This window comes from Canis lupus, chromosome 20 (assembly GCF_003254725.2).
Source record: "Canis lupus dingo isolate Sandy chromosome 20, ASM325472v2, whole genome shotgun sequence".
Classification (NCBI taxonomy): domain Eukaryota; kingdom Metazoa; phylum Chordata; class Mammalia; order Carnivora; family Canidae; genus Canis; species Canis lupus.
The window spans coordinates 57,253,451-57,275,717 of NC_064262.1; the positions used below are offsets into that span (position 1 = coordinate 57,253,451).

Sequence of the window (22,267 nt, forward strand, 5' to 3'; positions counted from 1 at the left end):
AAAATATCTTTCTCAAGATAGTTCCCTGCTCTCTGGTACATTGTCCTAAAAGTTATAGCCACCTTGACCTCCCTCATCTCCCATCTTCGTCCCCTCACTTCACAAAACCACTGTGTTTTGTTGGGTTTTCCCTTCTGACCACAGCCTGGCTACCACCTATAGGCAGAATCCAGGAGTAACAGTGGGGCTTGTTTTTTCCCTTCTCTCGGGTGTGATAGTCCCGTACTGCCTATCATAGGCTGTCTGAAACACATCATCTCATATATTCTGTCCAATTGTCTGGCTGTGCAGGGTGGGAAGACAATTCCCATTGCAGTTACCTGCTACATTCTTTTTAACAGCTGGTCAGGAATCTCTTCGCACAGATATGCCAGAACTTAAGCATCTAGTCTCCAGTTCTCCTATGGACAGCTGTGTAACCTATGAGTTACTTAATTTTTTAAATTATTTTTTTGAGAGAGAGAATGAAAAAGAGAGAGAGCATGTGCATGCACAAGTTGGGGGAGGGGCAGAGAAAGAGGGAGAAGCAGACTCCCCTCTGAGCAGAGAGAGCCCGATGCAAGTCTCCACCCCAGAACCCGAGACCATGACCTGAGCCAAAGAAGGCAGATGCTCAACCAATTGAGCCACCCAGGAGCCTCGAGTTACTTAATTCTTTTTATCATAGATTAGGTTTTCCTGTAATTGAACTTCACGTTAGTAGAATCATGTCATGCACACTCCTTTGTGTTTGGCTTATTTTATTCCACACTGTGTCTGTGCAATCTATCCATTTTGTTCTGTGTATTAATAATCTATTATTTTCACTGCTGCAGAATATTCTGTCATATGACTACCACAAGTTGTGCATCCATTTTCTGTTGGGGGACATTTGGAGTGTTTTGGATTTTTGACAAATATAAGTGCAGCTATTGTGAACGTTCTTATCCAAGTCTTTGGTGGATGTATTTTTGCATTCTTATCTGGAACAATAATGAATTTTCTGAGTCATAAAGTATATACGTTCCACTTAAAACATACAGCCAGTGGTACCTGGCTGGCTCAGTCAGTGAAGTGTGCTATTCTTGGTCTCAAGGAGGTGAGTGCAAGCCCCATATTAGGCATAGAGCCTACTTTAGAAATAAATAAATAGGGGCGCCTGTGTGCTCAGTTGGTTGGGCATCTGCGTTTGGCTCAGGTGGTATGCTGGAGTCCTGGGATCAAGTCCTGCATTAGGCTCCCTGCGAGGAGCCCACTTCTCTCTCTGCCTCTCTCGCTCTGTGTCTCTCGTAAATAAAAATCTTAAAACACACACACACACACACACACACACACACCACCACCACAACATACAGCCAGACAGATTTCCAATGCAGCTGTGTCATTGTATATTCCTCTCAGGAGAGTAAAAGGAAAATTCCAGTTGTTCCACACCATGTCAATGACACTTGGTACCGTCATATTTTCCGATGTTAGCCACTCTCCTAGTAGTACAAGGGCATCTCGTTGTTTAAATTAGTATTTCCCTACTGACCGATGACCTTTTCCTTTATATCTTTTGGCCACTGGTATGTTTTCTTTTTTCTTTTTTTTCTTTTGCATGTTTTCTTTTGTGAGGTGCACGTTGGTCTTTGGCCGTATGTTTTGTTTTTTTTTCTCCCCCCCCCCTTTTCCCCCCTGGCCGTATGTTTTTACCCGGATTGCTGTTGTCTTAGAGATTTGCAGACACCTCTGAGTTGTTCTGCTGTTTCTGTGTATCCACACTGCAGCCAGCAGTCCTCAGCTAATGCACACACTGCCGCTCTCTCACGCAGTCTGGGGCTTCTTTGCTCTGCAATGGTGCATCTGGAGGGCGGGCGCCACGTGTCTGGTCCATCAGCCGCCACCCCTCGCCGCCCCCGGGGGAGCCCATCGCGCCCTCATAAAGGTGGGTCCGACCGATGACCACGTGGGAGTGCCCGCCCCGGGCCTCCGCGCGTCTGCCAGTGGGGATGCGCATTCGTGTGCTGTCCGTGCCACTGGGTTTTGTGAGACACGCAGGAGCCATGGTGTCCGCTCGCCGCAGCGTGGGCCGTGAAGACTCGCAAGCAGGGTCAGCCCCGCGGTGGCGAGAGGGCGGAGCTGGTTTCCTTCCCGGGAACTTGCCAGAGAAGCTCCACGTGGGAGCCCCGCCCACCGCCGGCCCCACCCACAGCTGTCACTTAGCTGAGGGGCGGGGCAGGGAGGCTGCTCCTGGGGGGGCGTGGTTAGACCCCGAAATGAGGAAGTAGGCGGGGTTCCGGGGGCTCTGACCAATTAGAGGCCAGAGCCCTGAGCCGGAGGGGGCGCGGCTGCGCGGACGGCGAGGGCGTTGTCTGCGTTTCCATTGGGCGGCCGGCGTCGCCAGGGAAACGTGGTGGCCCGGAGGTGGTGGGGCGGGGCTTCCTCGGGAGGCGGGGCTTCCGGGGGCGGGCCGCCGAGCCGGGGAGCCCGTCGTCAGCTGACCCGCCGCCATCTTGTCCGCCATTTGCCAGCGGCGCGGCGCGGGGCCGGAGGGGAGCGGGAGTGCGAGCGCGGCCTGCTGAGCGGGTCGCCGCCGCCGCCGCCCCGCGGACAGCCGCCGACCTGGCCTGGGAGCCCGCCCCGCCGCGGCAGCAGGCAGCGCAGCGCTCCGCGGGCGGCAGGCGCGGCCCCGGGGCCCCCGCACGGTGCCCCGCCGCGGGCCCCCCGGGGCTCGAGCCCGGCGGCGGCAGCCGCGATGGCCCTCAAGATGGTCAAGGGCAGCATCGACCGCATGTTCGACAAGAACCTGCAGGACCTGGTGCGCGGCATCCGCAACCACAAAGAGGACGAGGTGAGCCCGGCGCGCCGCGCGGGGCCGCCTGGCTCTGGCCGCCCCCGGCCCCCGCCCCCCGCCCCGGACCCGGACCCGGACCCCGACTCCGGTCTCCAGCCCGGCCTCCAGCCCGCCCCCGAGGCCCCGCTCCGTCTCGCGCCGCGCCTGCTGGAGACCCGGGCCGCCCCTCGCCCGCTTCCTCCGCCAGCCTCAGTTTACCCCCGAGGGCCGAAGACGGCCCCGGACGGCACCCGAGCCGCGGTTCGCAGGACCTCTCGTACCCCCCGTGCGTCGGACCAGCCGCCGGGAGCCTCCCCCCGCCCCGTGGCCTCGGTTTGCCCGCTGGGCCATGGACGCCCGCCTCCCCTCCTGCAGGTGGCCGCGCCGGAGACTTCCAAGGGCCCTCGGGCCTCCTCCGCAGGGCTCCGCACTCCTGGGTGGGGGCCCCGTGCCGGGATGCGTGCGCGTCCAGGGCGCTCCCCGGGGCCCGGTCCGGAACCGGGCCTTGCCTCCCTCCTGCGCCCGTGTCCCCGGGAAGGTGGGGCCGCCCCTCCCGGGCAGGAGGCGGACAGCGGGAGCCTGATTCGAAATACGGAAGCCGCGGAGGGGTCCTGGAATGGGGAAGCCGGCTTCAGCTGGAGACCCGAAAGCCAGGGGAGGGGAAGCTTTTCCAGAAGTGGAATCGCCACCGCGGGCACCATTTCCTTCCCTCCGCCCCTCCCCCAGCCTGTGACCTAGATTGGAGAGGAGTGGGGGACAGTTCGTGGCTCCCCGGAGCCCACTCCCACGCGAGGGCCGTGAGCGGCATCGCGCCTTTCTGGACCGGGCGGGGGGCGGGGAGAGGCCGCCCCGAAGGGAGAGCAGCCCTTCGGCGCCCAGCGGGCCCACGACCAGCCGCTCCCGCCGGCCGCGCCATGGCGCCGGGAAGCCGGGCAGAACCGGCCGGGAGGTGCGGAGCGGCGGGGAATTCGCCCGGGGGGGCACCCTCAGCCTGGGCCCTTCTGCGGGACCTGAGTTCCTGCTGCGCGGTTGCACGTTTTCCGAATGGGCGTGACCTCCCCCTGAAAGTAATGGGGTTGTTTTAGGTCGTTTCCATCCTCCTTCACGACCGTGGCTGCCCTGGGGTGTGCGTGGAGTTAGAGGCTCTGGGCAGCAGTGTTGGTGACTGTGGCTCAGGGCTGGCCTCAGTGTCTGTGACTTGGAGAAGTAGCCGGCTGGCGAGAGCGGCCGGCCGCCTCGGAACACGCTCACACCCTCAGGTTTCCTCTGGCACTGGTTGACCTCCTGATTGTTCTCTCTGGGGAGCGGGTGTTACTGGGCAGCCTGTTCTGGGATCCTGGGGAGGGCCCGTGGCCCACTCCAGGCAGGGCGCTCACTTTAGGGCTGTCCCCGGCTGTTCCCTGAGCCATACTCATTCGAGAATCGCTGGCACCATCTCCACCCTTGGGGCCCTTTTAACGGGGATGTTGGGGGGTGGGGAGGCTGCTGTCGGAAGTCTTCAAGGCCAATCTCCTGCCCCCGACCCGTGGGCAATTCCCAGAGGACACGGCGTCTTGGTGCCCTGGTCTCCTCACCAGAAGACGGTGGTGGTGATCGGGAGGCTGGTTACGGAGGCCTAACTTCTGACCCTGGGTGTTGTCTACGCCCCCATGCACGCAGCAGATGACCCTACTCTTCTAGTTCCCCACTCTGGTTCCAGTAGGCTCTTCCCGTCTACCTACCGCACCCCAGCAAGGACGTGTGTTTTTGCAGGTCTGTAGTTCCTGCAAAGTGTATTGCTTATAATAGATTTTTAGCTTAAAGCTTCTGTGTGACATCCTACGAATGAGGCTCTACGGGGACTTGAAAACCCCATGAGAATGCAGCGTGATTCCCAGTAATTTAATCGTGTGACTTGGAGAAGTAGATGGCTGTGATGTTGGGAGACCTGTGTCCGGCTTCTTGGGTCTATTTGACTGGGTGAGGTGGGGAGAGCCTCCCTTATAAAGTGCAGGGAGAGCCACCTCCCCACCTTGCATGCTTCGGAGGGTACAGCAGATGGTGTAATGGGGGCTTCTGTGAGCACCAGAGCACCCCATGAAGCTGTCTCCTTGGCTGTTTCCAAACCTCAGCCTGCATCCACTTAGTCGGTTGTGAATTCAATTTAGTGGGTTACGTTAAAAAAGAAACTAGGAAATCCCAATCCGTACGCGACAGAGTAGCTGCTGTTTGTTGAAACTTATTTCAGCTTTTAACTGTGTGTATGCGTACGTACTGGGTTACTATGGAAATATGTTTCCTAAAATGAGTCCAGAAAGCTTGCAGAACTGGTCTAGTTCATATGTTTCTAGGGTACTTGAATTTATTTTGAATCTGAAGGTGTCCTGAAGATAGAGTACAAGTGATGTCGGCAGGTAGGGTGAAATCCACTTACAGATATCCTTGCTTCTAAATTTTGGATATGATCGGGGGAGAAAGACCCAAATGACTTCTCTAAGTTTATTTTAGGTAGGCTTCATATTTGGAGGAAAGCTGTTTTTTTAGTCTTTTTAAGTTGCAAAGTCATACCCATACTTTAAAGATATGCTTGGTGTTTATTAAAGAAAAAGAGAACTTCCTTCCTGTGTATGAGTTTGGACTATATGCTTTGAGTGTTTTTTCTGTGCATAGAAATTGTGGGCAATTCTGAGTGCCTGTTAAGAATCTCTTTTGCATCCGGGACACCTGGGTGGCTCCATGATTGAGTGTCTGCCTTGTGCTCAGGGCGCAATCCTGGGGGTCCGACATCGGGCTCCCCGCAGAAAGCCTGCCTCTCCCTCTACTTATGTCTTTGTCTCTCTGTGTCTCTCATGAATAAATAAATGAAATCTTAAAAAAAGAGAAGAAAGAAAGAAAGAAAGAAAGAAAGAAGAGAGAGAGAGAGAGAGAGAGAGAGAAAGAGAGAGTCTTCTGCATCCTGGGACACCCACCCGGCCAGCTCAGCCTGTAGAGCCTGCAACTCTTGATCTCGGGGTCATAGAGTCTGTGCATGTTGGGCATAGAGTTTTACTTAAAGACTCTGTTCTTGCTGGTTAGGTAGTGGTCCTTACTGACTGCCGGATACAGTGGATCCACTAGTATCTGAGTAGTGTCAAATTGTTTTTGCTTGGGTGTAAACATTTCCATTCTACTTAACTGGAGTTTCAGAACTTTAAAAATTCAGTTTGCATAATGTTTTGAAATAAGATGTAATCAGAGATTAAGATGGAGCTGTGTGGAATTGCTGTGGAATTACTGCATTGTTTCTGACTTCGACCTCCACCCAGGAGGTTGGTAATGGGGCCATGCAGGCCATGGGGGCCTATGCAGAACTGGGGTCCACTCCAGGGACGGTTACTGCAGTGTAGGCCAGGTTTGACCTGGGTCAGCTACTCAGGGCTTTGTGGCTGTTTGTAAGAGGTTCTTTTTATTTTAACAACTTCTAAGGATAATTAGATCCTGTTTGTGCTGTTCTCTTCCTTTAATAAAATGGGTCATTACTTGAAATCAGGGTCTTTCCCCTCGGCATTACTGACATTCAGGACTGGATCATTTTCGGGGGGATTCCAGGCACTGTAGGGGCTAAGCAGCATCCCTGGCCTCACCCACTTGATGCCAGGAACACCCCCCCACTTGTGACAACCACAGATGTCCCCAGACATTGCTCAGGAGAACTCCTGACCCACATTGATAAGAAAAATCTCCTCAAATTCCCTAATGCTCTTCCCTTCATCCATGCTCCCTGTGTACCCCATATTGTCGCCATGTGGACCCTATGAGATTGTGATATAGAAATACATATTTTGGTCTTTGTCCCTGGCTCTAGGAACAGAGCTTCTAAAATCTTTGTCATTCCCTAAGCAATAAAGTCTTAGGAACATTCTTGTTTACGTGTTTGGTCTCCACCCCCAATTTCTTTTCTTTTTTTTTTTTTTTTAATTTTTATTTATTTATGATAGAGAGAGAGAGAGAGGCAGAGGGAGAAGCAGGCTCCATGCACCGGGAGCCCGACGTGGGACTCGATCCCGGGTCTCCAGGATCGTGCCCTGGGCCAAAGGCAGGCGCCAAACCGCTGTGCCACCCAGGGATCCCTCCTCCCCCAATTTCTGACCTTAGTGCCTAGATCCTTTGGCACGTCCTGGGTGATAGAAGCATCTTTGTTTTAGCGAGATGATTTGGTGGGCTCCTGGATGGGAGCAGATCACCGGAGAGACCATGAGAAGCTTGGAACTTTCAGCCCCAGCCCCATCTTCTGGGGGAGGGGAGAGGCCTGGGGGTTGAATTAATGATCTGTCCCACCTGTGTGAGATGCTCTGTGAACATCTCTAAACTGTAGGCTTGGGGGAGAGTCTTGGCTGGCAAAAGCATCTGTGTGCCGGGAGGGTGGCGCGGCACAAAGCGACTCTGCAAGGACAGGGGCTCCTACACTTGGGATCCTTCTGGACGCCTCCCTGTGCACTTCACGTGGCCGATCTCGTCTGTATGTTTGTCCTAGCCTTTGTTATGTACTCAGCTGCCAAAGGCGAACAGGCGCTTTCCTGAGTTCTGTGAGCTGCTCTGGCAAATTAATTGACCCTGAGAGGAGGGGGTCATGTGAACTCGTTTATAGCCAGCAGTCAGAGCACAGGCGACAGACAGGGGGCTGGCGTCAGAGGTGAGGACAGTCATGTAGGATGAGCCCTGAGCTGGCAGGTGTCCCTCCCAGGCGGGGGAGCCCAGGAAAACCCTCCCCAGACAGGCACGCAGAGCGTTTTCTAGATTTGCTTTTTTTTTTCCTGACCTTACAGATTGTGAGGTTGTCGTGCATAGGATGTTAGATAGTTTAATACTAGAGTTCCCTGAGTGTAATTTTCTTGCTTTGGTTATAATTTTATCACTTACACTTGCGTCCCTAAGCAGTCTGCGAACTTCTACCCAGAGCACACAGCTGTCTGGCACCCGGCCCCTTGCTGGCCCTCTGCTGTAGGGACCCCTCCTTGCAGCCCCCTCGCAGGGGGCTCACAGCATCCATTCTGGACATCTGGGGGTGGGACTGCTGTTGTGCGGGGCAGGAGCTGCCTCCACCTTGCCGGTTGCTGTCACTGCCCTGTCGCCCGCCTGCTGGAGTGAGTGCTCATTTCCTGCAGCAGGCCGGGCACTCAGGCCGGGAGTGCCCAGGAGCACATTTGGATGGTCAGAACCTGCAGCGCGGTCCCTTCTGAGTCCCTGAGTCCCCGACCACATACAGCTGGGCATGCTTTCCTCGGTGTGTGACCATTTGCATTCCCTGTGACATTGCCTCGTGGGGGCTTTGGTTGCTTTTTCTGTTTGGCTGCCGGTTTGAAGAGGCTGCCTAGAAGGGCCCACTGAGGCTGCAGGCACCTGTGTAGCCAGGCCGGGGCAGCTGCAGGGACCAAGGCTTGGGCTGGGGTGGAGTCTGCTTTGGACCCAGCCCCGTGTGGCTTGCGCTTGCACTGCAGCCAGGAGCAATGGGAGCGGCGGGCGAGGGAAGGAAGGGCGACCTAGGTACGCTTGAGGCCAGGTTCTTTTCCTCTACTATGGGGCCATTGTGGGCACTCACTCGCTGCCAGGAGCTCCCCCAGTCAGGACAAGCACAGATGTCACCTGGGAGGGCACGGTCACCCCCCCCCCCCACACACACACACCCTCTGTTCTGGGAGATCTGCTGGTTCGGGACTGGAGGTGGGGGGTCCAAGGTTGGGCTTCCCCCACTCCCAGCCGATCCTGCTGTGCCCAGGGCCTGTGGGGGCACAGAGACGGCAGGCACGCCCACCTCCCTATCCCTCCTGGCCTCGGCTTCCCCAGGGCTGCTTCCATAGGCCAGAAGTGCAGCCACATACTATGGTTCTGTCCCTGCTAGGCAGGCAGCCAGGTGCATGGTGGGGGGGACCCCTGGTGTGTAGGGGTCACTTTCTGCCTGTTTGGAATCCACAGGACAGACATTCTTTCAGTGGAAGGACTTAGACCTTTAACCTATCTGGGCAGCTCTGTTCGCTCAGCTGGGTGTCTGGTGGCTCCTGGGGGGACTGGGTCTCTAGGGTCGGTGCTTGCTGCAGGGGGAAGGGTGCTGCTTGAAGGGCACGGAAGAGCACGCCCGGCACAAGTGCCCTGAGCCCCTGTGTAAAACCGGAAGCAGCAGGTCCACCCAGCTCACGTGTGGGATAACGTGTTGGGATTCTGATGATCTAAGGTGGTTTTTCCTTTACGCAGTTTTATTGGGATGTGATTTACATACCATAACACTTATTTGCTTTAAGCTTGAAGTTCAGAGAAATATTTTTAAATTTCCATTTATGGGGCAGCAGGGTGGCTAAATTAAGCGCCCGACTCTTGGTTTTGGCTCAGGTTGTGATCTCAGGGTTGTGAGATGGAGCCCTCCCTCAGTGGGGAGTCTGCTGGAGACCCTCCCCCCCGTGCCCCTCCCCCTGCTCACACGCACTCACTTGCTCTCATAAATAAATAAATAAATAAATAAATAAATAAATGAATGAATGAATGAATATTTTAAAAGATTTTATTTATTCATTCCTGAGAGACAGAGAGGGGCAGAGACACAGGCAGAGGGAGAATCTCAAGGAGACTCCCCACCCAGTGCAGAGCCTGCCACAAGGCTCCATCCCAGGACCCTGAGATCACGGACTGAGCAGAAACCTTGAGTCTTTTTTTTTTTTTTAAGATTTTATTTATTTACGAGAAACAGAGAGGTAGAGGCATAGGCAGAGGGAGGAGAAGCAGGCTCCATGCAGGGAGCCCGAGGAGGCACTCAATCCCAGGACTCTGGGATCATGCCCTGAGCCACTCAGTACTCCTGCACCTATGGCTTTTGAATGGTGCTCCCGCCCCTTAGGTGGGCCTTGCTACCCCTACTGAGAGTGATGTGGGCCATGAGGGTGGTGGGAAAGACCATGACTGTGCACAGGGTCTGAGAGCTGACTGCAGAGAGGAGGTGCCCCTGAGGTGGGAAGAGGGGCAGGACAGGGGTGGGGTGCTCACTCTCTTCGGTTGCTGGAACTGTGGTGGATCTGGGCATCTGCGTGGGGCCTTTGGGTTTGTGCTTCTCCAAGGTCGCCACAGCCAAATGGGGTCGAAGACAGCAGCCTCTGTTGTTGCTTACACTTGAATATAGCCAGTAGGATTTCTTTTCATTTCCTCACTGATTTACTGCATTTTTGGGTTAAAATGATTGAAATTATGGTGATGGTAGACAGCAGCCAGGTGGTCCTCTGCAAAGTGGGTAAAATTGTCACCACCCTGTTCCAATTGTGTTGATTTGAAATTTTGTGGTCTGAGACATTCAAATAGCTTGGAACACTGATTTAATTAGACTCCTCAGGGATCCCTGGGTGGCGCAGCGGTTTGGCGCCTGCCTTTGGCCCAGGGCGCGATCCTGGAGACCCGGGATCGAATCCCACGTCGGGCTCCCGGTGCATGGAGCCTGCTTCTCCCTCTGCCTGTGTCTCTGCCTCTCTCTCTCTCTCTCTCTCTGTGACTATCATAAATAAATAAAAATTAAAAAAAAATAATTAGACTCCTCAGTAGGATATTCCTTGTATGCTAGGCTCTCGTGGGCTCAACCACGTGAGGGGCCCAGAGGTCAGCAGTTCTGTGACCTCTGGGCCCCACGTTCATGTACATTGTGGTGTGGGCTCCAAGTCTCTGAGCCGGGGAATCAGTGGGGCCCACAAACAACTCTGGGGAGTGACAGAACCGGCACATTTGGAACAGTCCAGAGAACCTCTCAAATATGATGAAGCAAGTGAGGTGCCCTTTGACAGGTGAGCTGGTCTGTCCAGCACTAAAAATGAGCTGTGCAGCCAGAGACACAAGGAAGCCACACACCATGTGGCTCCAGGTCTAGGATCTTCTGGAAAAGGCAGAGCCGTGGAGGTGGTGACAGGGCCCACAGTGGCCGGGGTGGGGACAGTGCTTCAGCAGAGTAGGGGGTCTATGGGCCAGGGCCTCCTCTGGGCCATGCGGTGACGGGGGCTCGGTGTCCGTGACATTCATGCAAACCCACAGGGTGTGCAGCAGCGATGGTGAGCCCTGGCCACCTGCAGGCTGTGGTTGGTAATGTCCTGATATTGGTCATCACCTGTCACACATATTAGGCTCTGGCGGGGATGCTGGTAATGGGGGAGGCTGTGCGTTTACAGGGAGATGGGGCCTTGGGAACTTCACCTTCCACCCCATTTTGCTGTGAACTTAAAGTTGGTCTTAAAACAAGTCCAGGGTCCAGCCCATGGTCTTCGAGCTGCCTGCACCTCAGAACCAACTACAGGGCTTGCAAAACCCACTCTGGACCTCACCCTGGATGGAGACCCTGACTCTGGTGATCCAGGGACAGCCTAGGAATCTGTTGTGGGGTTTTGTTTGATTTTTGTGGGTTTTTTTGTTAGATTTAAATAAAGTGCTCTTGGGAACTCTGCTAAGTGGCCAGGTTCGAAATGGCTATGCTATTTTATTTTATTTTATATTTTTAAAGATTTTATTTATTCATGAAAGGCACAGAAAGAGGGAGAGAGAGAGAGGCAGAGACACAGGCAGAGGGAGAAGCAGGCTCCATGCAGGGAGCCAAATATGGAACTTGATCCCGGGACCCCAAGATCATGCCTTAGGCTGAAGGCAGACATTAAACTGCTGAGCCACCCAGGGATCCCCATGAAATGGCTTTTTTAGAATAGACCTGAGGAGTTCCTGAGTGAGGGAAGTTTGTATCCTTTGATCTAGGTTAAATCCTCTAACAGAAGACGATGTGGAAAGGGCATGTGTTTCAGCCCTTGATTTGCTCTGTGCTGAAGTGTGAGTTTGCACAGAATAGGCTGAGGTGTTTGAGAAATTGAATCATGCTTGCACCTCTAATTTTTTTTCTTTTCCTTCCTTCTTTCTTTCCTTTTGTCTTTCTGGGTGTGTGTGTGTGTGTGTGTGTGTGTGTGTGTGTGTGTGTCGGGGCTCCTGGGTGACTCAGTTGGTTAAGTGTCCAACTCTTGATCTCAGTCCAGGTCTTGATCTTGTCAGGGTTGAGTTCAAGCCCTGAGTTGGGCTCCACACTGGGCCTGGAGCCTTAAAATAAGTAAATGTCAATGGCATTTAGTCATCTGTACCTTAGACTTTTTTTTTTTTTTTAACTTTCTCTTTTCTCTTTCTTTTCTTTTCTTTTCTTTTCTTTTCTTTTCTTTTCTTTTCTTTTCTTTTCTTTTCTTTTCTTTTCTTTTCTTCATGAGAGAGAGAGAGAGAAGCAGAGACACAGCCAGAGACACAGGCAGAGGGAGAAGCAGGCTCCATGCAGGGAGCCTGATGTGGGACTCGATCCCGGGACTTCAGGACCATGCCCTGGGCCATAGGCAGGCACTAAATCGCTGAGCCATCCAGGGATCCCCTGTACCTTAGACTTTAAAGTCTTTCTAATTTACATTTTTAATAGAATTTTCTAGATCTAGATTATGTCCACATGCCCTTACCATTTTTGTAAAAGGGGAATGAATACTCTGCTGCTTTGTTAGCCGTGTTGTGTGTGAGTAGAAGGGGACTATGATCTCTGTGCTTTCTTTACCTTCCCGTGAGGTAACACTAAAGTCCTCCTGTGTGAGCAGGAGACAGATTCTTCTCTGTCCTTGTCACTGTCCCCCCTTTTCCTGTCTGCAGTAGTCACAAGCTACGAGCTGTTTTCCCACCTAAAAACTAACATTCAGGGCAGCCCGGGTGGCTCAGCGGTTTAGCGCCTTCAGCCCAGGCCGTGATCCCAGGGACCCAGGATTGAGTCCTGCGTCGGGCTCCCTGCATGGAGCCTGCTTCTCCCTCTGCCTGTGTCTCTGCCTCACTGTCTCTATCTATCTCTCTGTGTCCCTCATGAATAAATATATAAAATCTTAAAAGAAAAAAACACGTTAAGGCAGGGCCTTCCTGAAAGCCACTTCTGTGAGTCCTCCCGGCTGAGTGCTCTGAGCTTCGGCTGAGTGCTCTGAGCTTCGGGGACAGTTGTCGGCGAGCTCCACACAGCTGCCTCTATTCCCTGGGGATGCTGTCGTTGGGTAGAGGATTCAGACCAGCAGTTTTTCTGCCGTTGCAGTGCCTCCATTGTTTCTGCGACAGCGTGGAATCCTTTCTCCCTTGTAGGTAGCCCGTCCTTTCCCGCTGGCTGCTTTCGAGATTTTCTCCCAGGGTGCCTGGTGGGCTCAGTTGGAAGAGCAGGTGACTCTTGCTCTCAGGGCTGTGAATTTGAGCCCTACGTGGAATGTAGAGATTGTGTAAATAAATTTTAAATTATTTTCTCCTAATTTTCAGGTTTTGGCAGTTTGACTTGTTTGGGTGTGATTTTCTTTTCATTTTCCATCCATGGGTGCTGAGCTTGAACCTGTAAATTTATGTCTTTCATCAAATTTGGGGAAATTTTAGCCATTAGTTTTTCAGATATATTCTGTGTCCCACCCTTTCCTTTCCTGGAACACAGTTATGCGTACATTGCACTGTGTCCCACAGACCCTGAGGCTTCTGTCCTGCTTGGATGGCTTTGTTATCCCAACTTCAAGTTCACTGGCTCTCTATCAGTCTCCACTTGCTCTTCACCCATTCAGTGACTCTTGTTTCAGAAATTGGTTTTCAGTTCTAGAATTTCCATTTGCTTGTTTTGTATAACCTGACTTTCTCTACTGAGATTTTCTCTTTTATTCTTGATGCGGAAATTTTTTGGTCCATGAGAGCATAGTTACAATTGCAAAGTTGAAATCTTTGGGTGTTAATTCCATCATTGGGGCTAGCTTGAGGCCAGTGTGCATTGATTGTCTTTTTTTCTGGAACATAGTAGTATTCTCCTGTTTGTTATTTTGAATAGCTGGCTCTTATTCTGGATATGGTGCCCTGGTATATTGTAGAGGCTCTAGACTCTGTTGTGCTTTCTGAGAAGTACTGACTGGGGACACATTACTTTAGGGGACAGTTAGATTGCCCAGCTGAAGCTCCAGCTCTGCCTTTGTTGCCGTGGGCAAGAAGCAGGTGAAATGTCCATTTTTCCTAGCTTTTGCTGGACTGTGCAGAATGTGCCGTGCATGCCTAGTTCTGGGGTCACCTGGGATTCTGGCTGAGTTTATATGCCGAGTGTGGGCACCACCCTCACCCCCTTTCCTCTGGGATCTCCATCCTCGCTTGGCAGCTGCTATGTTTGCCCTAGTCCCTACTTTCTTCTTGAAGCCAGGAGACATAGGTCTCAGCTACTCTGTAGGGTGCTGGAGATAAAAGCCACGAGAAACATGATGCCCAGTGCTTCTGTGGGAGGCTTGGCCTGATGGGAGCTGCTTGGCCATCAGCAGGAGTGGACTGTGCCCGGTGCTTCTGAAAGTTGGCAAGGCCCCTAGACTGTTGGGAGGTCATTGTGTGCAGGTAGACCGCCTTTTATTGATCCAGCAGCAGCAGCAGCAGAACATTTGCGCTTCTCCTTCAGATCTGTAAGGATTTGTGCTGCTCTGTCCATTCAGGTGCCGTTTTTTTATTTGTTTGTTTGTTTTTAAGAATTTATTTATTCATGAGAGACACAGGAAGAGAGGCAGAGACACAGGCAGAGGGAGGAGAAGCAGACTCCATGCAGGGAGCCTGATGGTGGGACTCGATCCCAGGAATCCAGGATCATGCCCTCCTGAGTCGAAGGCAGAAGCTTAACCACTGAGCCACCCAGGCATCCCTCAGGTGCCGGTTTTTGTTTGAACACCTGTTTTGGGTGTTCTTGGGTGTTCACCTAGGAGCAGGACTCTGTTTACTCATCTGAGGACCTGCTGGAGTGTCTTCCTTCCCTGTCATCTGTGTGTGAGGCCTGGTTTCTCCAACACCTGTGGCTTTTTGTTCTTGCCCTTCTAAATCATTAACAGTCATGACCCAGGACGCAGGAGGAGCCATCCGTGCACTGTGATGGGAACTGAAGATCCCTGAGTGGGATTTAGTAATTTGAAGCCTGTTGGGGGGATATAGTGACACTTGTTCCATGGCCCTGACTCTCAATCATAAAATATTCATAATATGTTCTGTGGCTGAGAGAATGCTCGGGGAGCTCCTTTCCCCGTGAGCCTGTGTTTCAGGCAGCTGAGGGTCTCGTGCTGGAGCGGGCTGTGGTCTGGGGGAACGTGAGCGGAGGGTGTGGGGTCGGTGTACAGGGCCCTTGGAGCAGGAACTGCTCTTGTGGTCTCCACCTAGGTCTCTTGGGATGGTGCTGCAGGGGCTGACCCTGGAGTCCTGGCCCTAGTGGACGGCTGGGCACTTTCTAGCGGTTGTTGCTGTAGGTCAGGTGATGGAAGGCTCCGTGTGCTTCATGAGTGCCGGGCTCGCTGAAGCGTGCGGCGTTGGTGGACAACTTCACTGAGCAGGCGGTGGCCACTCACATCCTGGGTTCTCTCTGGCATTGCTGTGACTACGCCTCTGCGTGTCTTCGGGGCAGGGCTGATCGGAGCCTTGTGCCCTGCTGCTCCCAGGAGGGCTCGTCAGGGGCTCCAGACCTCGTGTCAGAACCGTTCCTGATCAAACCTGTTTAAGTGGTAGACACGCTGAATTTGTGAGGAAACCCAAGGGAATCCTAAAACATATGTTCCCACAAACACCGCAGCTTGGCTCACAGGAGTTGAGAGGTAGGAGAGATGCTGGTGGCCTGTCCACATGTGGCAGGGACATGCACACAGCGAGTGTGTGTCCCTCGTTGCAGGAGAGGCAGCTGGGGGTGACAAGCTCAAAAAGGGGGCGAGGAGAGGGCTAGGTGTTGAGCAGCCAGTGGGGCGTCGGCCTTGAGGGAGCCCATGAGGTGGGCAGGAGCCAAGGATGCCAGGTGTGGTGGGACCTGGGGGTTAGGTCCCCACTTGTGCAAGTCTGTGCAAGTTGTTAAAAGGTTAAACTAGAGATCAGGAAAGATTTCTGTGTCTTAACTTCCTGTGTTGAAGCTATTCTTTTTAACTTTTAAAACTTTTCAATGTAGAAAATGTCAGCTGGGGCGCCAGGCTGGCTCAGCTGGAGAAACATGCAACTCTTGATCATGGAGACCTTGCTGTCAGGTCATGATCTCTCAGGGTCATGAGTTCAAGCCCCACGTTGGGTGTAGAGATGGCTTAAAAATAGTCTTTCAAAAGAAAAATGTGAACTATAAACACAAGTTGGGAAAATGGAATAAATAGATCTTGAGGCACTTGCTCCCAGAACCCTCCTTTCCCCTTCAGGAGGATTGTGAGGGAATCCTGGGCATCTTACACACCGAAATGGCTTTTTTTTTTTTTTTTTAATTTTTATTTATTTATGATAATCACACAGAGAGAGAGAGAGAGGCAGAGACACAGGCAGAGGGAGAAGCAGGCTCCATGCACCGGGAGCCTGACGTGGGATTCGATCCTAGGTCTCCAGGATCGCGCCCTGGGCCAAAGGCAGGCGCCAAACTGCTGTGCCACCCAGGGATCCCTGAAATGGCTTTTTATAAAGATTTATTTATTTATTTTAGAGAAAGAGGGTGAGAGCACGCATGTGCCAATGGGGAGCATCTCAGGCAGACTCCCTACTGAGCCCTGAGCCCAACTTACGGCGGGGCTCGATCTCATAACCCTGAGATCATGACCTGAGCTGAAATCAAGAATCCAGCGCTCAACTGACTGCGCCACCCAGTAGCTTTTTAAAATAATGGTTTTTAAAAATAAATAAAATAACATTTTTATTAGATATTCACACACTATGCAACTCACCTATTTTTTTTTAAAACATTTAATTTATTCATAGAGACACACAGAGAGAGAGGCAGAGACACAGGCAGAGGGAGAAGCAGGCTCCATGCACGGAGCCCGACGTGGGACTTGGTCCCGGGTCTCCGGGATCATGCCCTGGGCTGGAGACGGCGCTAAACCCGCTGAGCCACCAGGGCTGCCCTACAACTCACCTATTTAAAGAGTATAGTTCCGTGGTTTTTAGCTAGTGCGTTCACAGCAGCACAGTCAGTTTTAGAAGATTCTATCACCCTGTCCACCATAGCACCCCGTGCTCCTTCCCCAGCACCCACAAACCTCACTCTGGATGGGCCTGCTCTGGATGTTTCACAAAGAAGGAATCACACACTATGTGGTCTTTTGTGTTTGGCTTCCTTCTGCAGTAGTTATTCTTAACTGTTCTTGTCAGGCACTAGCAGTTTTTCAATTATTTTTCCTTTTAGGCAAAATACATCTCTCAGTGCATTGATGAAATTAAGCAAGAGCTGAAACAAGACAACATCGCAGTAAAAGCAAATGCAGTCTGCAAGCTGACCTACGTAAGTACCGAGGACTGTTTGCTCAGGGGACAGCACTTCAAGGGACTGCCCCCTCCCACACCCATGCAGCGGTCAGGCTGGTTATCCATCCTTCCTTCCCTTCCCTTCCCTCCTGTTGTCCACCCATTTATCCACTCACCACCCATTTCTACTCACCTGCCAAACGTGGATCAACAGTAGCTCCAGGCACTGGCTTTGGCACACAGGACAAATTCTCAGAGTTGAGGGCGGGCATGCTGTGATGACCCTGTGGCACAGGGCATGACAGACCGCACCTGGACTGGGCCAAACCCCCCCTCATCTGGCCTCTTCTCTGGTCACATGGGAGGGGGAAGGCTTGCCAGGGGGATCCCATCACCTTGTACCTTTTAGGAGGAGCAGGTCCACTCATTGATAGGAGTTTTAACCAATGCTCGTGGATGCTGGCATTTCAGCTGCAGATGCTTATCCACCGCCTCTGTGATTAACCTGTCCCTGTGTGAGGACTAGCATCAGAAGAAATGAAATCCTCCAGGGTGTGTGTTTGGCAAGGCCCACCCACTGGGAGTGTGCGTGGTGTTTGCTTCTCCGCCAACTGAGACAGAATGTTGAATGTTGGGGTTTAGGTCTTGGCGTGTGAATGGAAATCACTGTGCCTGTCTTTCCAACAGTTACAGATGTTGGGATATGACATCAGCTGGGCTGCCTTCAACATCATAGAAGTGATGAGCGCCTCCAAGTTCACATTCAAGGTGAGGCAGATGAGCTTGCTGTGGGACCTGAACCCTGTGATGACGGGCAGAAGGGCACAAGGGTGTCCCCTGGCGGGAGGCGAAATGTGGGATGCGAGCCTCAGTGTTGTTGTAGTCTTAATTAATTCTATCTACATGATGTTTTTCTTTCAACTTTAAGGGAGGTCTGTGAAATGATGGGTTCATAGGGTTCGTTATATATTTTGTAATATTAGTTTAAATAAAGTTATAACTCTATCCCAAAACAAGCAAACACCGTCTCACACAGAGGCCACCATATGCCCCCCGCCCCAGGGCCTCGTAGTGGTTTCTGAGCATTTCCCTTCACCTCAAGGGGGCCCTGCTCGCGAGTGATCTGGGGAGCTGCCTCCTTCTCACTTGATAACGTAACGTGAGTGTGTCTCCCATTTTAGTAAATATTTTGCAAAATGATTGTCAACACCCACAGCCCATTGGAGAGCATTGTGTAGTTTCCCTGGGTTGCAGCGCCCACCTGTGGTCACTGCCTGGGTCAATCTCGGGCTCCTTCTGGCAGATGCAGTTGTCCTGCCTGCGGGCTACTCTTGGTGAAGAAGGAAAATGCTATAGTCGCCAAAATTGGGGAGGCGCTGTGTGCACGCATTAAAGCATCACGTACAAGTACACACGTGACGTAGATGTCCGTGTCGGCCTGGCAGGGAGATCTGAGTGCTAAGAAAAGCCAGCACTTAGGATGACTTCCATATTTGATCCCAAGGGCAGTTCCTGGCTGCCAAGGAGGTAGTCAGAAGACATGCTAGGAAGAGGACTGGATGGTGTAGATGACCTTACAAGACCTTTTGTGTTTCAAAGACTGCATCCTCTGAGCTCTAGGGGGGCTCCTCCTCCTCCACCTTAAAGGACTTCCTGCCATCCACCCACCTGTGGCCCCGCAGCCTGCTGTAGGCTGGAGCTGCCTGGCCCAAGAGCTGCTTGGCACAAAGCTTGAAGCTCAGGGGATGGGCTAGGGCTACTTCCTCTGGAGTGTGCAGCCCTTGTCTCATGTCTGACGCCCTCAGTGTCTGACTCACAGCGGATCGGCTACCTTGCTGCTTCCCAGTGCTTTCATGAGGGGACCGATGTCATCATGCTGACAACGAACCAGATCCGCAAGGTAGGCAGCTCTCCTGCACCCACGGCCGTCAGTGGCCCTCACTGAGTGCCCTCATGTCACCTTCTCCCCGCAGTGTTCTCCATGCTGGCCTTTCTGGTGCTCCAAGTGAGCAGTAAGTAGAAGCACTGAGGTCAGCAAGCTCTGGCTATCTGGCTATTGTGACCCCTTCGTAAGCCTGTGGCTTCTGAACACGGTGCTGCTATTGTCAGAGGACACCCGGAAGTGGTGTAGCTGGTGTGTGTGTCTGCTCTCAGGCACTGGGCAAGACCAGACAGTTGCTAGACGTCCCTCTTCCCTCACTGGTGCCTCTGGGTGCTGGCAGGCTGGCTCCTGGCCGCTCTCCTCTGCGGGGGCGTGCTCACTGAGGTTGCACACCCTTCCTAGTGTGGACCTTTCTGCCCACTGTGTCTTTTTTTTTTTTTTTTAAGAAAGTGTATGCATTGGGGTTGGGCAGTAGGAGGGGAGCAGAGGGAGAGGGTCAGCAGACTCTGTGCTGAGCGCAGAGTCCGACTGGGGCTCCATCTCACGATCCCGAGATCATGACCTAAGCCAAAAGCAGGAGTCAGACACGTAACTAACTGCACCACCGAGGCGCCCCTACCCACTGGGTCTTTTGAGTCCCCATACGTATGTCTCAGTCGTGTGGAATTATTTTGTGTCTGGAGATGGTCTTGAAGATCACGAGTAATAAATTTCTTCATTGGCTGTAGAGCTTTGAGCATCTCCTGTGGTGTAATGAGGGGGAGAATCCGGCTCGGCTGTGGTTGGGTGTACAGGCCAGACCAGCTTGAGTTGTGGTTGCCCCATAGGGGGACCTGGTGACCTAGGCTGGGCTTCTGGACAGGTCCCGCAGCACTTGGGCAGCACAGCACTGGCCAGGGTGTATCTTGGCACTTGGCACAGGACAAGCCGCTGGGCTGAGCACGTGAGCCTGTGGTTCCGAGGCCGCCAGCCGTGGGTCAGGTGAAGCGGCAGCACAGGGCATCATGGGCGCCATGGGGCTGAGGGGCACGCTCAGCTGGGAGCAGTGATGGGGTGTGTCACGGGAGGGCAGCAGGAAGAAGGAACATGGGGGTCTCTGGCCCAGCTTGGGTTTTCCTGCAGCCATCTGGGCACAGCCGTGTCCCCTACCCATCCTTTTGTAGCCACCTCTGCGTAGACATAGATGGCTCCTGCCTCGGGCAGAGGTGTGCTCCAGGCAAGTCACCTAGCTCTGCTCTGCTGGGAGACGGCGTGAGCCTGAGACGTCCCCATAATTGAGCAGAGGACACACCTGCCCTGTTAAAAAATATTGTTCTCCATTTTTGTCCCTGATGTTTGTGGTCGGCATATGCGTCATTACCAGTAAACCTATGACTTCTGGAACGGCTTCTGTGGACCGTCCCTGTCCCCCACCCCTCATCCCCTTCGGTTGGAGCTCTCCCCACTTAATGGGGACCTGAGTGTTTTCTCCACAAAACTCCATTTCTGAAAAGCCCTATGGTGGCTCTTCCCTGGCCCTTTGTAAATCCTGCTGTATCAGGGGTCTGGCTGTCTGGGCCCTGACACAGTCATGTCACGTCAACCTGGGCTGGAATGGATTCCAGAAGTCAGTGTTTTCAGGTTATTATCGCAGTCTAGGAGGTGACCTATTAAAGTGCCTCTCAGTGTGTTTTTACCACGTCTATGTGAAGTTTGGGAGTTCCTTAGGTAGGAAAGTCTCCCTGGAGTGAGTTTGTGATGCGGATGTCATTTTGCTGGTTTTGAGGCAAGGCTGTTCTCTGGTCAGTGCAGTGAGAACAGCACCGAGTGACCAGAGGTCTGGGGTGGGGGTGCCGTTCTCATGGTGGATTTTCCTGCTCACCTGAAAGGTGAAATTCGGGCCAGAGCTGCCCTGCCTTTGGGAGGAATGGTCCTGGCTCTCATGGAGGAGAAACCCCAGTAGAGGCAGAGGTCCCGGGTTCTGCTCTGCCCTCATCAGCCTCCTGGGGTTCGCAAGCAGGCAGTCACCTCGAGAGCTGGGCGCTGGTGCCAGCTCAGCCCCAGTGGTGGCGCTGGGATACCGGGCTGTGCCTAGTTGAGGGCAGCGCTCACTGTGTGCCTCGCCCCACGGGGCCAAGACAGCCCTCCCTTTGCCATCCTGGTTCTTTGGTGACAGAGCCTGGAACTGGCTGCTGCTGGTTCCTCCTCATGCAGGCCCAGCCCCAGGTCCCGAGCTGGGAGCCGATGACGCACAGTTGGCACCTGCCTGCTGACCCCTCTCCCTCCCTTTCCAGGACCTGAGCAGCCCCAGCCAGTACGACACTGGCGTTGCGCTGACTGGCCTGTCCTGTTTTGTTACCCCAGATCTTGCCAGAGACTTGGCCAACGACATCATGACACTGGTGAGTGAGTGTCCCCAGCGCCCCTTGGTCTTTGCTCTGTGACATGATTTGGTCCATTCAGGGCCTGGAAAACCAAGGTTAAGCATCACACCGAGAACAGAAATTCCCCCAGATGAACTGGGGATCTAGTTGCAGTGTGTGTCCCTCCCCTATGGGATCTGGTCTCCAGGCCATTGTCGCCCTTACATTCTTTTCTCGCCTCCTTTCAAATAGTCCTGCTTGGGGATGGAGGTGGGTGGCCCTGGGGCGAGTGCCCATGCCGCGCAGTGCGTGCCCCGTCGGCTGCCGCCTCCCTGCAGCAGGGGTGCCAGTGGTGGCTCGCAGGCTGTGCGCGCACAGTTGGCGCGGTCCTTCCTTCCTGCTCGGTCCCTGACGCCATGTGTTCCTCTTTGGCCACAATTTGACTTCCTGTGCTTCAGTCCATCTGAAGGGCGGAAGCCCCAGCCAGTGCTGATCTCCCGGGTGTCCAGAGCGTCTTTCTAAATAACGTGTCCTCTCAGGAGTCGTGGTCCTTAAGAGGCCTGTGGTACACCCGAACCACCTGACTGGCAGGCCTCTTCCCACTGGTTTTATCCAGGCAGATCAGAAAGGTGGCTCCTTTCCTCCCTGGAGAGTTCTGTCCACACGGGGTCAGCCTGTTTGCTGGACAGATGGATAGGTCCTGGCTTGTGGTTTCAGACCGTACACGCTAGCAGCTTCTAGTCAGGGGCCGGCACACCACAGCCCTGCCATGTGCTGGTGGCCACCCATTGTAAGTCGCTTTGCCCACCCGCTCACTTGCTCACGTGGTGTCCCTGGTGGCTTCTGCGGTACAACAGCAGCACCACAGATGCTGCCCTTCAGGCCCAGACAGCGTGCCGATGCCGTGCTGGCGGAAACAGCCACACTAAGTTGGGGGACTTAGCTTTCTTGGGGTGTGGCTCCCCGGGGCCCTGACAGGTGATAAGTGCGCCCCCCTGAGGGCAAGAGGCCTTCCTGGCCAGAGAAAAGTTCCAA

General features: G+C 53.4%; 1 protein-coding gene across 4 annotated transcripts in view; it reads left to right on the plus strand.

Annotated features, from left to right (window-relative positions):
- Nucleotides 1-22,267, plus strand: part of AP3D1 (adaptor related protein complex 3 subunit delta 1) — a 63,625-nt gene that overhangs the window by 21,971 nt on the left and 19,387 nt on the right. For 2 of the 4 annotated variants that reach the window (XM_049098272.1, XM_049098274.1), the window contains exons 2-5: nt 16,950-17,045; nt 17,696-17,776; nt 18,828-18,908; nt 21,164-21,271. In XM_049098272.1, the coding sequence (XP_048954229.1) occupies nt 16,950-17,045; nt 17,696-17,776; nt 18,828-18,908; nt 21,164-21,271 (366 nt within the window). Of the gene's footprint in view, nt 1-2,479; nt 2,813-16,949; nt 17,046-17,695; nt 17,777-18,827; nt 18,909-21,163; nt 21,272-22,267 lie in introns of those variants that run through there. The other 2 variants (XM_025456800.3, XM_049098273.1) reach the window with 2 other exon arrangements.